Source organism: Colobus angolensis, unplaced genomic scaffold (assembly GCF_000951035.1).
Source record: "Colobus angolensis palliatus isolate OR3802 unplaced genomic scaffold, Cang.pa_1.0 Scaffold14, whole genome shotgun sequence".
NCBI classification, from domain to species: domain Eukaryota; kingdom Metazoa; phylum Chordata; class Mammalia; order Primates; family Cercopithecidae; genus Colobus; species Colobus angolensis.
The window spans coordinates 15,806,802-15,823,218 of record NW_012114488.1 but is presented as its reverse complement, the minus strand read 5'-3'; the positions used below and the strand labels follow the sequence as shown (position 1 = coordinate 15,823,218).

The 16,417-nt window shown below is 42.3% G+C and overlaps 1 protein-coding gene across 1 annotated transcript in view; it reads right to left on the bottom strand.

Annotated features, from left to right (window-relative positions):
• LPA (lipoprotein, Lp(a)) overlaps nt 1-15,781 on the bottom strand; it is a 90,116-nt gene extending 74,335 nt beyond the window's left edge. The window contains exons 1-4 of the mRNA XM_011935091.1: nt 15,709-15,781; nt 5,495-5,654; nt 1,350-1,531; nt 1-117 (exon numbers count right to left, since the gene is read on the bottom strand). Of these exons, the coding sequence (XP_011790481.1) occupies nt 1-117; nt 1,350-1,531; nt 5,495-5,654; nt 15,709-15,757 (508 nt within the window). The 5' untranslated portion in view covers nt 15,758-15,781. The remainder of the gene's footprint in view (nt 118-1,349; nt 1,532-5,494; nt 5,655-15,708) is intronic.
• Between the last annotated feature and the right edge of the window lie 636 nt (nt 15,782-16,417).

Below are 16,417 nucleotides of genomic sequence, written 5' to 3'. Positions count from 1 at the left end.
TCATAGATGACCAAGCTTGGCAGGTTCTTCCTGTCACAGTGGTGAAGTACGTGCCTCGATAACCCTGTCCATTACCGTGGTAGCACTCCTGCACCCCAGGCCTTTGCTCAGTCGGCGCTGAAAGGAAAACAGAAGAAATCAAGCTGAGCGTCTCTGAGAACACAGATACATGTGAATCCACTGATGACACGACCAGGAAGGAGTCCATGAGAATTATGACCGTACTCTTTTCCTTACCCGCAGGCCGATGGATGTGAGAAAACCAACCAACAAACCAACACCAAAGCAACAGATTCCTACCATTCTAGAACCGTAGTAAGTTCTTGGAAATATTTCACCTGAAACCTTAGAGAAACAGAACAGATCAGAATGCTCCTCATTGGAATGTGCACTCATGAGCAAGCACCTTTCTGGGAAACTCTACCGAACGTTCATGAGGAAGATGGGGCAGGATCGAGCAAAGGGCACTGCATTTGGCAATGCGGGCTGCAGGTGGTGATCGGCTGTCAGGGGCAGAGGCGGGGACAGACATGGAAATTTTGCATGTTTCCCTAGACCGTTCTTCATGAAAGCCAAGGCCTTTGGCTTCCGGGTCGTCGGGCAGAAAACGGTCCTCTCTATCTGACCGAAGGCAAAGACACTTTGCTTCTCAGGGATGTGTGCAGGCCAAAAGCTTATTCCTTTGGAGGAGAGAGGGAATCCTCTCGTGTCCCTCATCCTGAATTGCAATAAAGGAGAAGCCTACTACTCTTTCTCTCCAGACCCCTCCCAGGTACAAGTGCCATCACAAAGAGGTTGAAGAACACTGAGAAATCACTCCCTTCAAGGACTAGGGCTGCAGAGCCTTAGAGCATTGGGAGCTCATGTACTGCTCCACAGACCCAGGGCGATACGGAATTAAGGAAGCCCTGTTAGGTTTCTCGAGGGTGACAGGCTCCAGAGTCGTATTTCTCGGAATCTGCAATGCTGAAGATTGCACCGAATGCTGTCTACTTGAAGAAATCCCAGGAAAAGCTTCCTGGCTTGGAGAGAGTCACACACCTCAGAGCATGTCACAACAAAAATGTTGGCTAAGACTCTGAGATAGTCCGTTTTACAACGAGGTGAGTTGTGCAGGCGATCACCCTGGAGGGTTTGGGCCCATTCTAAAGACACAGCCCACCCACCTTGTACCAGAAATCACTCCGCTGACTCCCCCAGAGAGCGCACGCAGGCTTCCTCCTACATGGCAGAACTCAGTCAACACGCGAGCATCCGTGGACCATTGAAAGCTGCCCAACCAGTGGGAATTTCCACGGCTTTTCATCCCAGCGTCTAAGCGTGTAGGTGTCTGGCCACAGGCTCCTTACCTTGTCCGGAAGGAGCCTCTAGGCTTGGAACCGGGGTGACATTCGGGGGTGCCACGGCAGTCCCTTCTGCGTCTGAGCATCGTGTCAGGTTGCAGTACTCCCACCTGACTTTGGGATCCATCGTATAACAATAAGGGGCTGCCATAGGATCTGGATTCCTGCAGTAGTTCCTGATCAAGCCACTGGAAATTCCAAAACGATACAGGTCACAAGAGGTGGGACACTATGCAGGGGCACCCCACACCCTCTCCTTTGTGCTGCAACAAGGTCATCACTGTTGCCTTCCTAATATACCCATTAAAAGTACCATATGATTGCCGCAAGCACAAATGGCTCTCAATCACTAAATCTCTCTGCACATTTCTCATACTTAATAGATTATTATGATTTTCTTAATTCTAAAGTAGTAGACGCTTCTTAGAGACGCTGAGATAATGCATACACGTGGCCAAAACATGATCAGACTTTTCTCCTTCTGCCTTCTGCCCAATCCGTCTCTCTGGAATAACTGGTATGGATTTTGACGTCTGTATTGTGCCATTGTTTATTCACATACTAAAGTATCTGTATCTGTCTAGTTGTACCTTTCTCTCTCGGTAGGACTTCCTATTCTAAAATGGGAGTTGCAACTAACATGTAGTTCTTCAGAAAAAACATGGCATCCAGAAGCATAGCCTTTCCAGGTCAACCTTCACATACTATGTACTCAAAACGTAGTGAAAAAGCTGTACGTTTCACGTGGAGATGCATTGTGCAAATACTATTACTGTCCGTCATTCCCATATCACGTGGGTCAAATAGGTTTATTTCTGCATGACTTCTCAAAGTTGCCCTGGAAAATTTGCTCCCAGGCAGCATGCAGTATCTCTAGAATGGGTCCCTGGACAGGACATTCTGTCTTGCTCTCAATCTATCCTCTGCTTGCCACAGCCACTACGGGACTGAGGGAAAGGGGATGAGTGGAAAGAACAGTGGGACCCATGGCATAAAGGAACACGGCAGGGTAGACTAAGAGATCTGAAGAGGTCGGACAGCTACGGAGGAGCAGAAAACAATGAAGAAGGGGGCAAAGCAGGGGAGGAGTTTGGGCTGTGGGGATCTGGAAGCATTCGCTCTTCCTTGTGCCTCCCAAGAACGTTGCTCCAACCTCTCAGTATCCTCATATTCATGACCTGTGGCTGACTGAGAAAATGGGAAATGTATTATGGGCCATGGGGATCCAACACTCTCTCTCTAGAGAATCTACAATTGTGACCTAGTCTCAACCTCAGACCCTCCATTCTAGGAAGCTGGTTGAATCAGCAACTGGATGTATAGAGCCCTAGCTCTTGAATGACTTCCTCTTCTTCCTTGGCTACCCTTTTTGGAATGCATGGAATATTCTTATTATACTGTAAACTTCAGAGTTCAAAACTTTGTGATTGCTCTAGGATTTGCAATATCCCTCTGAACCCACACAGTAACCTTTTATTAATATTACAGATCATCGTGCATGAGCTAAGATACAGTGGTACACTTCCATTTCTTACCTGCATGATTTACGCTACATGTTCAAATTGTTACCGCTACATATGCTAAACTTAAACATATTGCTATCATTCTGCATCAAGGAGTCAACTCTCATTTTAAAAGACATACAAATTTGATCAAGAAAATATTTTGCATTTACATCTATCTACATTTGCAAATTGCTGGATCCTACATTACGTGGGCTGCAGAAAGTTCCCTTCTTCTTCTATTCTTCTATCTAATTCCTTCGGGTCACATCTCTTGTTACATGAGCCTGCTGATTCCAAAGTCTGGCAGTTTCCGGTTTCTTTGCTTGGGGCAGTGCACAGTATGCATTTATCCAACATAGACCATCATCAAGGCATTTTATTGCTGGATTCAGCATTCTTGGATGATCTCTTCTGGTTCCAGACTATCATTTTAATGGTATCCGGCTTCCAGTGTTTCTGAGGTGAACGCATTAGCAATTTGGATCACTGTACTTCTAGGAAGACACAGCTCTTTTCCTCCAGTTTCTCCTGAGATGTTTCTTCGTATTATGCCTTTGCCCTGTTACCTTCGAACTGTGATGTACAAAAAGTACAGCACACACGGTTTTTGTTGTTTGTTTGTTTCCAAAATTTCCTATTTGATCCCCAGAGTTTCATGAAACTGTGATTTTGTTCTTCATAACTGAAAAGTTATAAACCATCCTTGACTCCGGTACTTGCTTCTACTCCAAACTCCCTTGCTCTTTTCTGTGACTTGCTTCCCACATGCAGGAAATCTTTTCATATTTTCCTACATGTCTGTGAGGCTCAGTTGATTCCGTATTTCACTATTTCTTCAGGGGTGTCCTTGCATGCAAGAGAACTTGTGAGATTTTGCGTGTGTGCGTGTACAGGTGTGTTTTGAATTGGGTGTGTGTGTGTAACTAGTTCTGCAGGTTCTGTAAAATTGCTTTTTGGTTAATTTTTTCTTCTGAAATATCTCACTTGATCAGGTGGCCATACGGTAATATTTTCTTTTAAGACATACTTTCTTTGTACTAGTTCTTTGATTTGGTTATTCTATACTGTCAGTTTCTCTTGATATGATATCTGGTTTGTTGCATATTCATTTTTTTCAATATTTGAAACCGCTTATCATAGTGAAATGTCAAATTTTCATGCAATTCTAATCATCTCTGTCATTTCTGAGCTTGCTCGTATTGCCTGATTTATTTCCTAGTTATGGATCACACAATACGCTTTTCTACATGTAGTCAAAGTTTAAATTTAGGACTCACTCTTGGGATACCTCATAGCTGAGCCAATTGACTTTCTTGTTTACTTCTAAAGAGAGTTAAGATTTCCTCTCACTGGCAGTTCATTGACTTGGAAACCGATTTGATGCTTGGACACTCGCTTTTGATCTATGCAAGGGGTTGTCTGCAGCTGCCTGTACTCTATGAACACAGTAATACCGCTTTTAAATTATGGCTGTTCTGGGGTCTCCACGGAATTGGCAACGTGTTCTCTGAGGACTCACTCGTCTAGCTGGTAAGAACTCCAATCTCCCAGAGTGCTATGTGATCTCTGTCTTCTTGATTGAGCTTGCTGTTCTCTTGTAGTTGCTGTTTCTCAGTAAATGTTCTATGCCGTACTTTCTTGCAGAACTATTTTCTGTGCACATGCAGCGTCATGTCAGGCCAACAACTGGAGGAGACTTCTACGCATATCTGTAGAGCTCCTTTCCTCCACAAACCAGGTCTTATTTGTCGCAGACCTAGAAAGTTTTAGCTACCAGAGTCATCCCAAACTATAATCCCTCTCCTCTTCAGCAAGATGGCTACATACAGTCTGCTTGGGCTCCATCTCCTTGCTAGTCAGTGCAGGAAGGGTATCCAGGAAGAAAGCCAAGGCATCTATGGAGTTGAGCTTATTACTGTCCCTCTCTCAATTCTCTAGGTCCTCTACCACCTCTCGTCCCACATGGAGAAAGCATTTTTCCATGTCTTTGGTAGTCACCTGTGGCCAAAAAATCGGCCATGGGGTGCTCAGACCCAGGCTTCTGTCCCTCTCCCCATCCCTTTCACTTTTCAGCATCCGTCTCTTTGCTGACTCTCACCTGCCTTCCTGCCTTGGCTCTTCTCCTGCTGTGAACCCTTATCCCTTCAGGTCCCTCGTACTTAAGGCTGAGTGCTTCCCTCCACATTGGAATTTACATAGATATAGAAAGAGATACATTTACATGTCCATAAATAAGCACCCATTCTTTCCTTATGAGCCGAGACAGAAAAGGCAACCACAACCTTCCCTTCAGGAATTGGAAGTCAGAATGACAGAATTCCAATTGGAAAGTCTTCATTGACCCTTCGTGGGTGTTGTGGAAGGGTAATCTAAGTGTTTGGTTGTTTGCCATTCTGACTTTCTTCATAATGTGATGTCCTCGCCTCCAGATTTCCCTTCTGCTCCTTAAAACTAGGAGGAAGGAGAGGCAGCTTAACGGTTCTCTTTTCTCAGACACTTAGCTCCAAGGCAATCATCCTGAGACATTTTGCTACACCAACTGCGTCTGACACAAGTTGAGTTTGGAGAACTCAGCTTGAAGCTCATCTCTTCTAATAGAAACTTCAGTTGACCCTTTCTCTCTTACGGTAAAGAACAAAGACATACCCATTTGGGTAGTTTTCTGGGGTCCGACTATGAGAGTGTGGTGTCATAGATGACCAAGCTTGGCAGGTTCTTCCTGTCACAGTGGTGAAGTACGTGCCTCGATAACCCTGTCCATTACCGTGGTAGCACTCCTGCACCCCAGGCCTTTGCTCAGTCGGTGCTGTAAAGCAAACAGAAGAAATCAACTGAGTATCTCTGAGAGCAGAGAAACGTGTGAAGCCACTGAAGACACAACCAGGAAGGAGTCTATGAGAATTACAACTGTACTCTTTTCCTCATCCGTAGGCTGATGGATGTGACAAAACAGCAGCATTTTGAAAAGTTAACTGCACAATGAGGGACTGCTGGGCGTCTTAAGGGGCATTCCTTTCTGCCTACGTATTCCCCCTCCTCCGCTCATATCTAGCATGCAGGACTTGGGTAATCTCTGGGGTTTCAGATTTTCCAGACCTCCACTTTCTCAGGGGCTTCCACCTCCTGCTCATATCTACTTATCTGCCTACTCTAACCATAAAACCTTAAATAAGAATAAATCGTATGTTTGCTTTTGATTGCCATGTCATGATAAAAAAGTAAGACACCATCAGTGGCACCAAGATTGATGTTGATCTGTTAATCCCTGCGTAGAAATGAACCTTGGAGGCCATTGTTTGATTTTTTACAATATATGCTTTGCTTGTAACACTATCACTTTGACAGTTGATAAGCATCCTCTGAATGGTCCCTCCTTTAGTTACAAAAATGTTGGTGCATGGATGATGTTGGGAATAAATAAAAAGTGAACTAAATTACGTTCTCATCTTGGGCAAAAATTAAGCACAAAAAAAAACTGGAGGGTATGAAGCTCCTCCATAAAGAAGGCCATTTTTGTACTAGACTTACTACAGTGACACACCACTATTAGTTGGGGAGAATTCAGTTTTTCCAAGGTGTTGACAGGCATCCGGATTTCAGAGGAAACTGTAAAGAAGCAGAACCTGGGACCAAAACTGCGCATGACTTTTCTTTGAGATCAAATCTAAGGCAATAAATCTGTTCAAAAGCTGCATTCTGCCTGGTCATGGCAGAGGGTGGCCAAGGAGGGCTCAGCTGTGCTCCCATTGCAAGGCTACAGAATATCCCCTGTCCTGAGGCTCCTCAGGACACCTGGCCGAGTTTCAGTGGCCCTCTTCCAAGCCTGGAGATGCCAGCTCCATCTCTGGTACAGAATGCTAGTGATTTCCACAGGGTGAGAGGCCAAAAGAGGCTAGTAAAATGAAGATAGCCAAGCTTCCATGGAATTAGGCAACAGGACAACCTTGACCACTTTGAGAGGTGTGGTGGGGGCCACATGCAGATGGAGTGGGTTAAAGAGTGACTAGGAGAGCAGTGGGGGTGGCAGCAGGAGACAAGCCTGGCTCTGAAGGCAGTGAGACTTCTAGGGAATACGGGGTCAGGGGGAAGTTCTGAAAGATGACACACTGCAGAGAGCGTGTGTTTGTATGCCAATGACAAGTATCCAGTAGGAAGGCAGATGAACAGATTCTCATTCTCAGAAAGGCCCATCCTGACCTCCTGAGGGTACACAGAGCACAAGGGGAGGACAGGGAGGTGGAAGCACCCTCATTGATTCATGCAAAGTCCTCAGCCAAAGTCCACCTGCTCCCCACGTCTGCACCTCTGTCCTTCCTCAACTTAAGATGCTCTAGGCTGGAAAACTGAATTACTGACCAGGCATTGGCTGATGCATTCTAAACCTAATCCACTAAAAAGCACTTGAGAGATATATCAAAAGATCATCAAGAAATAGGTATTTTGGGCCCATATCCATGTCTTCACCCTGCACTGTCTTCTTATTTGAACTCTCTTTTCCAGGAAGAGTTGTGCTTTGGTAAATTCTATAGCTCACAGTGTGACTTCAAAACTCACAACAAATTCAAAACATGTTTCCTACAGAGAGTTAAGTTAAACATTCTGAAGAGTGTTTTTGAAATGTAGCACAGCAGGCTACAAATGATATTCCAAAAGAGGAAACTTCCATTTATGTCCCCCTTTAACCAAGTTACCCGTAACTGTGTCATGTTATTATGCTTCATAGCACATCACTGCATAGCACATCCCTCCCCAGCTCATGTCACTAGGAAATATCCGAAAACAGAATCAATTTTTTCTTTTTTTCATCTGATAATTTTTCCACAACACTTTCGTTTCTCTGATCCACCTCCAGGGCTGATATGGCAATGGAGGTTTTAATAGGGTTTGTTGGTGAAGAAACATTAAACAAATCTTGTAATAGGAAAAAAATACTTTTATATTATAGGCAAAATGTAGATGAATGTTGCTACTGAAGTAAATGTATTTTATTAATGCTGTGAGAATTTCTTCCTCACTGTGGTGTGTGAATGTGTGTGTGCATATTTGCATGTGTAAAACACTTAGCAATTTGTGAATAGAAGATGTTTCTCTGCTTCTCACTAAGCATGGCTGTAAAAGAAACTTGTTCCTCTCCCCGGGCATTCCAGCACACTGGGAAGATAGCACGTCCAGAGAAAGTCTTGCTTTCCAACAGAGCTTATGAGAGACTGTGCCCCCGAGGTTGGTTAAAACATACGTTAATCCTGTGGCAGGCAAATTTGCTCTGGCCTTTGGGGTGTAGCCTGTTGAATAAGTTCACAGTGATCTACATCCCAGTTTCCAGAGGCTGAAATAGAATATTCATACCCCTGCACTCCCTACACACACAGACATAGACACCAATTTCCCCCAAAAAATCTCTTTGCTTAATCTTCTCCTGCTCTGTATTTTCTTTTATATTTTTCTTGAATGGCTTCCACTAAATTCAAATGCATTAACTCTAAAGTCAACCTGTAAAATTTTATCTGGTAATTTATAGATTACATTGCAGGCATCTACCTCCCCTTCATCAGACTCTCTGTACAGGGCAAGTTCATCTAACTATGTGCTTCAGATGGAACTCCTGAGTTCACAGTTGACTTATAAACCAAAGCATGCCCACTACAAAACTCTCACCCTCCAGAGACTTGCCTCAAGGGACAACACCTTGCTCACAAGTGCACCTGCAGTCACCAGCTCAACAACCTGGCAGATAAGGTGCCCAAGCTAGCATGGACCCAGGCACCTTTGTTTGCTTCCTCCCCTGCCTTATGAATGTGCCACTGATGGCTCCAAAAGTGAAGTGGTACACTAGGACTCCTGCATTTCTTCCCCTGAGCTAGCTTTGGAAGTAAATCACTCTCTTTATAGCAGAATTCTGTCTTCTTAATTGGATTCTGCAAGTGGCAAACAACTAACCTGCTCTTCAGTTACACTGGGATGTGTTTAGATTTATTTTTTCAAATGTTGGAACAAAGTTTAAAAGTGAGAAGAGCCCTAGGTTTTTTCTTGGAAATCTGGCTTAAATCCAGGTTTCTTTATTTCCTTGATTTGGGAATTTGGTCACTGGGCAAATAACATGATTTTCCTAAGTCTAGATTTCTTTGTTTATAAAATGGGGATGAATATGCTACCCTACCTATACCATGAGCTAAATAAATAAGCTAGTATTTATAAAGAACACACACTCACACTGATATCCACACACAGATATGTATGTACGTATACAAATGTGGGGACCTAATCCAAGCACTAAGTATTTGTTGAATCATTATCTGAATACAGCATCTGGCAAATGGATGCGTGTGATTTCTCCAGGGATACTGAGGAAAGAGAGAGACCTTCTCATATTGTTTTATATTGTTTTATAATCAGTACCTGTTTTAAAAAAAAACAAGGAAGTAAAACCAAAGACAGGCAGCCCAGCGCCAGGCCCCAAACCAGGCCTCGGCCTGCGTGGCCCAAACCCACTAGTTAAAAATCAACTCATAACTTAGAAACCGATGTTATTCATAGATCCCAGACATTGTATAGAAGAACATTGTGAAATTCCCTGCCCTGTTCTGTTTCACTCTGACCATCGGTGCATGCAGCCCCTGTCATGTACCCCCTGTTTGCTCAAATCAATCATGACCCTTTCATGTAAAATCTTTAGTGTTGTGAGTCCTTAAAAAGGACAGAAATTGTGCACTCGGAGAGTTCGGATTTTAAGGCAGTAGCTTGCTGATGTTCCCAGCTGAATAGAGCCCTTCCTTCTACAACTCAGTGTCTGAGAGGTTTTGTCTGCAGCTCGTCCTGCTACATTTCTTGTTTCCCTGACCAGGAAGCGAGGTAACTGATGGACGGACACTGAGGCAGCCCCTTAGGTGGCTTAGGCCTGCCCTGTGGAGCATCCCTGAGGGGGACTCCAGCCAGCCTCAGTGATGTGATCCAAAGAGCGCTCCTGGATAGGCAATTGCCCTGGTGGAACTGCTGGCCAGAGCAGCACCTAGCAGGCCCCCATGGAGGATCAACACAGTGGCTGAACATGGGGAGGGAACTGGCACTTGGTGTCCGGACATCTGAAACTTGGTAAGACTAGTCTTTGGAACTGGCCCACTCCATTTGAGTGGAAGCGTGGCCTCATCACCCACGGTGTGCCTTTATTGGCACTTTGGTGGACTGGTCTTGGGAACTTGCCTACTCCATTTGAGTAGAAGCGTGGCCTGATCACCCATGGCGTGTCTGTACCGACACTTTGGTTTTTGGTTTTGACTTGACTTAGATTGCTTGATACTTTGGTTTTGGTTTTGACTGGGCTTGGATTTCTGGATACTCTGATTTTGGTTTGGTGTAAACTGCAAAAGTGTGTGTGTGCCCTTTTTACCTGTTTTTTGTTTTGTGGTGTGCATGTGGTGTGAGTGTGGTGTTTTGCCTTGAAGAAGCATGGGTCATGCACAAATAAGCCCACCCTACTAGGAACTATGTTGAAAAATTTCAAGAAAGGAAAAAAAAGGGGGGAGACAGAATTTATATAAAAAGAATGTTATCTGGTAAATTCTTGTCCTGAAATAAATTAACTGGTTATTAAAAAAAAAAAAGTTTGTGATAAGTCAGAAAGTTGAGACCTGTCAAAAAATTGTCTGAGAAAGTTGTGAAAAAAAAGTTATAAAAAAATTTTTATGCAAAAAAATTATATAATTTAAAAGTAATAAGGCCTCCTGAGTACTATTTTAAAAACAGTTTATGTGCAAGGTGTATTAAAAAAGTAAAATATATACCTTTAGTAAAAGGATTATAAGGAGGCATAAGAATGTGGATTTTTACCAACATTAAAAGGTTAAAAAATTATTGTTTTAAAAGTTTAAGCAAGTTTTAAAATGTTAATTGTAAAGAAAATTCTGTGTATAAACATATTAGCTAAAGTTAAAAAGGTATCATCTGGTTCTTCTGTGAATTGGACATTAAAGTAAAAATGCAACAGATTTTTCTTAAAGCATCAATCTGCTCTTTAACAAAAATTATAAAAGGTTAAAAAGAGTCTATAAAATCTTACCTTATGGTCAAACATAAAAAATTGGATAAATATGTCTACAAGGTTTTATTAAAATTAAGTTTAACATTAATAACACACTAATATAAAGGTAAAATTTAGCTTATCTGGTATAGAAATAATACAGAAAGCACTATTAAATATAAAATGATGTTCAGCTTTTTTTGGTCTAAAAACTAATAAAAATAGGTGCTAAAGGAAACATTCATTTTACTAGAGGATTATAGAAGTTAAAGACTTAAAACAAACTTTGGCAATTAAGACAGAATATCAGGATGCAAATGCCTGATTAAAATGGATCAAATATTCCATCTGCATGTTAAACAAAAGCAATTGTTATGCTTGTGCACATGGCAGTCCAGAGGCCCCGATTGTCCCCCTTCCACTAAGGTGGTCCTCCAGTCAACCAGGCGTGGGCTGCATGGTGGCTCTTTTCCAGGACTCTACAGCCTGGAGTAATAAGTTATGCCAAGCTCTCTCTGCTATATCCCAAAGTCCCTGAGGGTCAGCCCCCGAGGGCCTTCCAGCTTCCATCTCCCAACACTAAGCTCACTTCGTGTCTCTCACGGCAGGGTGGAAACTTAGCATTCCTTGGAGACCTGAAGGGATGCAGTGAATTTAAGAATTTTCAAAAGCTTATCAATCAGTCAGCCCTTGTTCATCCCCGAGCAGATGTGTGGTGGTATCGTGGTGGACCTTTACTGGGCATTCTGCCAAATAACTAAAGTGGCACTTGTGCTTTAGTCCTTTTGGCTATCCCTTTCACCCTGGCATTTCATCAACCAGAGGAAGAAAATAATAATAATAATAATAATAATAAGATATCATAAAGAGAGAGAAGTCCCTTATAGGTCTTTCAACTCTCACATCTATTTAAATGCAGTTGGAGTCCTGCAAGGAATACCAGATCAATTTAAAGCTTGAAATCAAATAGTTACAGGATTTAAGTCAATATTTTGGTAGATGACAGTCAATAAAAATGTAGATTAAGTAAACTACATCTATTACAACCAACAGCAACGAGCTTTTCATGAGTTAAAAAGGAAAACTCATGTCGGCCCCAGCCCTGAGGCTACCTGACCTGACAAAACTCTTTACACTCTGTGTGTCAAAAAAAAAATGGCAGTTGGAGTTTTAACCCATTATAGGGCCCTGGCCAAGGCCAGTGGCCTATGTCTCAAAACAACTAGATGGGGTTTCCAAAGGCTGGCCCCCACATCCAAGGGCCCTGGCAGCAATGGCCCCATTAGCACAAGAAGCAGATAAGCTAACTCTTAGGCAAAACCTAAACATAAAGTCCCCCCATGCTGTAGTGATTTTAATAAATACCAAAGGACACCATTCGTTAATACATGCTAGACTAACTAGATACCAAAGCTTGCTCTGTGAAAATCCCCGCATAACCATTGAAGTTGGCAACACTCTAAATCCTGCCACCTTGCTCCTGGTCTCAAAGAGCCCAGTTAAAACACAACTGTGTAAAAGTATTGGACTCAGTTTATTCTAGCGGGCACAACCTCCAAGACCATCCTTAAACATCAGTAGACTGGGAGCTGTACATGGATGGCAGCAGCTTCTCCAACCCCTGCAAAGTGACTCTGAAACAAAGACGACAAGCCCTGCTCCAGTCACACCTGGAAGCGGACTGGTCCACGCACAGCCGAAGCATGAGGACACTCATCGCGGGACTCATTTTCCTTAAAATTTGGACTTGTACGGTAAGGACTTCAACGGACCTTCCTCAGACCGAGGACTGTTCCCAGTGTATACATCAGGTCACTGAGGTAGGAGAAAAGATTGCTACGGTCCTCTTATGTTGTGGTTATTATAAGTGTCCCAGGACTCTGAAAGAAACTGGTTTGTATAATGACACCCAGTACAAAGTATGTAATCCAGGAAGTGACCAGCCTGATGTGTGCTATGACCCCTCTGAACCTCCCATGATCACAGTTTTTAAAATAAAATTAAGGACTGGTCCTTTCCTAAGTGACACAAGTAAAGTAATAGCTAGAACAAAAAAAGAGGGGCCCCAAAAATGTAACCTTAAAATTTGATGCCTGTGCTGCTATTAATAGTAAACAGCATGGGATGGGATGAGGTTCTCTAAATTGGGAAAAAAGTTACACAGCAGAAAATAAGTATATCTGTCAAGAGTCATATTTATGTGAGATGTGTCAATACTGGTCTTGTGTCATTTGGGCTACTTGAAAAAATAAAAATAAAAAAGATCCTGTTTGGTTCCAAAAAGGAACAGTCAGCCTCTCCTGCACGAGTGGGAGCTGCAACCCTTTAGAATTGGTAATCACAAACCCCTCAGACCCAAAATGAAATAAAAAAAAAAAACATAACATTAGACATTGGTGAAAAAGGACTAGATCCTAGCATAAGCATCCTAATAAAAGGAGAGGTTCAAAGAGACTCTCCAGAACCAGTATTTCAGACTTTCTATGATGAACTAAATGTGCCAATACCTGAGATTCCAGGAAAAACTAAAAATTTGCTTTTGCAGTTAGCCAAACATGTAGCCCAGTCTCTAAAAGTCACTTCATGTTATGTTTGTGGAGGAACCATAACAGATCAATGGCCATGGGAAGCCCGAGAATTAGTTCCTACAGACCCAGTTCCTGATGAATCCCCAGCCCAAAAGAACCACCCTGACAATTTTTATAAATCTAAAAGTCTGATTTATTAGACAGTATTGCATAGCTAGAGAAGGAAAGGAATTCACTCATCCTGTAGGGCGGCTTAGTTGTCTTGGGCAAAAGCTATATAATAGTACCGCAAGAACAGTTACATGGTGGAGTTCCAATTATACAGAAAGAAATCCATTCAGTAAATTTCCAAGGTTGCAGACTGTCTGGGCCCACCCAGAATTCCACCAGGACTAGACGGCCCCCACCGGGTCATACTGGACATGTAGACATAGAGCCTACGCTAAGCTGCCTGACCAGTGGACAGGTGGTTGTGTTATTGGCACTATTAAACCATCTTTCTTCTTACTGCCCATAAAAACAGGGGAACTTCTGGACTTCCCAGTCTATGCCTACCACCAAAAACGAAGCGTAGCCATAGATAATTAGAAAGATGATGAATGGCCCCCTGAAAGAATCATACAATACTATGGACCCGCCACTTGGGCACAAGATGGCTCATGGGGATGTCGGACCCCCATCTACATACACAATCGAATCATACGGTTATAAGCTGTTTTAGAAATTATTACTAATAATATTATAATAATAATTAGAATATTAGAATAATAATTAGAAATTATTACTAATAATTTCTAATAATAAAACTGGTCAAGCCTTGACTATTCTGGCCCAGCAAGAAACTCAGATAAGATATGCTATCTATCAAAATAGATTGGCTCTCGACTACTTACTAGCAGCTGAAAGAAAAGTCTATAAGAACTTTAACCTTACTAATTACTGTCTACACATAGATAATCAAAGGCAAGTAGCTAAAGACAAAGTTAAAAATATAACAAAACTGGCACATGTACCTGTGCAACTGTGGCTCGGACTTAATCCAGGAACCATGTTTGAAAATCAGTTCCCAGCACTAAGAGGATTTAAAACTCTTATAATAAAAGTTATAATAGTAATAAGAACCTGCTTACTTCCCTCTTGTTTGCTACCTGTACTTCTTCAAATGATAAAAAGCTTCATTGCTACCTTAGTTCACCAAAGTGCTTCAGCACAAGTGTACTATATGAATCACTATCAATCTATTGCACAAAAAGACATAAGTAGCAAAAATAAGAGTGAGAACTCCCACTAACAAAAAGTGAGAGTCTCAAAGGGGGGAAACGAGGAAAGAGAGAGACTCTCTCATATTGTTTTGTATTGTTTTATACTCAGTACCTGTTTTAAGAAAAAACAAGGAAGTAAAACCAAAGACAGGCAGCCCGGCGCCAGGCCCAAAACCAGGCCTGGGCCTGCCTGGCCTAAACCCACTAGTTAAAAATCAACTCATAACTTAGAAACCGATGTTATTCATAGATTCCAGACACTGTATAGAAGAACATTGTGAAATTCCCTGCCCTGTTCTGTTTCACTCTGACCACCGGTGCATGCAGCCCCTGTCACGTACCCCCTGCTTGTTCAAATCAATCATGACCCTTTCATGTAAAATCTTTAGTGTTGTGAGTCCTTAAAAGGGACAGAAATTGTGCACTCGGAGAGCTCAGATTTTAAGGCAGTAGCTTGCTGATGCTCCCAGCTGAATAAAGCCCTTCCTTCTACAACTCGGTGTCTGAGAGGTTTTGTCTGCAGCTTGTCCTGCTACAATACGAAGCAAATGCACACCAATGGAAAGCCTTCCTCAGGCCATAGCAAAGAGAGAAATGCTGGGTCCCACTCCATGAACAGGTCAAAGAACCAAATATATTCAAAGAGCTATTTCACTGTTTCAACTTGCAAGTGAGGGGAGCATGGCACCTGAACAGAGATGATATAAATTAATAAAACTGAGAACCAGGTGAAGTGCTTGGCCATCCTTTGCATAGTGAGCTACAATGGCTTTTTTTTTTTCCAACTAGACTGTCCATCACGTAGGTACACTCTTTTAGATTAGAAAAATCACCCATTATTTTCTCTGCCCATTGATTCCAGCATCCTGACAGTCTTCACGGGGAAATTAAACTTATTTTTTTAAGAATTTTTCAATCTTACACAAGATTTTGAACTGGGAGTTTCATGAATCAAAAATTAAATAAAACAAATTGCACATAAAGCCATGGCATATGTATTTTTACTACACTGTGGTAGAAAAAATAATTATTATACAAAAAAAAACTATGTCTTACCTGATTTCAGAAATAAAAGAAGTAGAAGAACCACTTCCTTATGTTCCATTATGGGACTGGCCAGCAGTGCCCAGAAAGTGTGTCCCAATCCCAGGATGTTGTTGACTTACATGAGAGTAAACGCATCCACAAACCAGATAGTCAAATTAAGTTAATCATTTTCTCAGAGACCCATGCCACTGCCTCAGCAGGGTTCAAACATTACCTTGAATAAAAATTACAAAATATTTGAGAGTGGAATGTCAATAGATGCTGGGAACTGGTGAAAGCCTCTCCCCTCTCAGCTGCTCCATGCTGCCTTCATGTCTCCTTACTCCTTCCCTCACTCCCAGATCTTCATCTCTCCTGATTAGTCTTGTTCCCTCCTCTCTTATTTTATTCCCTTTTGGATAAAATCATAAAAGTAGCTCACATTTGCTGGTACCTTCCATGACCAGACCCTCTGCCAAGTGCTGCCATCCATAGCCTCCCTCAAGCTTCCCAACAGGCAGTGCTGTTCTCATTCCTGCTGTACAAGGAGGGGGCTGAGGCCTTCCCAAGGTTGTGTGGCTACTCAGGGGTGCAGCTAATAGACACAACCCATTCATGTCTTAGTTTATGAACAAGCTAGGTGTAAATGTTAAAATCTCCACATCCTATACAAACTATGTCGAAATTACAACATAAGTGAAAATCTTTTATTATCTTCAAAATATTTTTATTCCTAGTG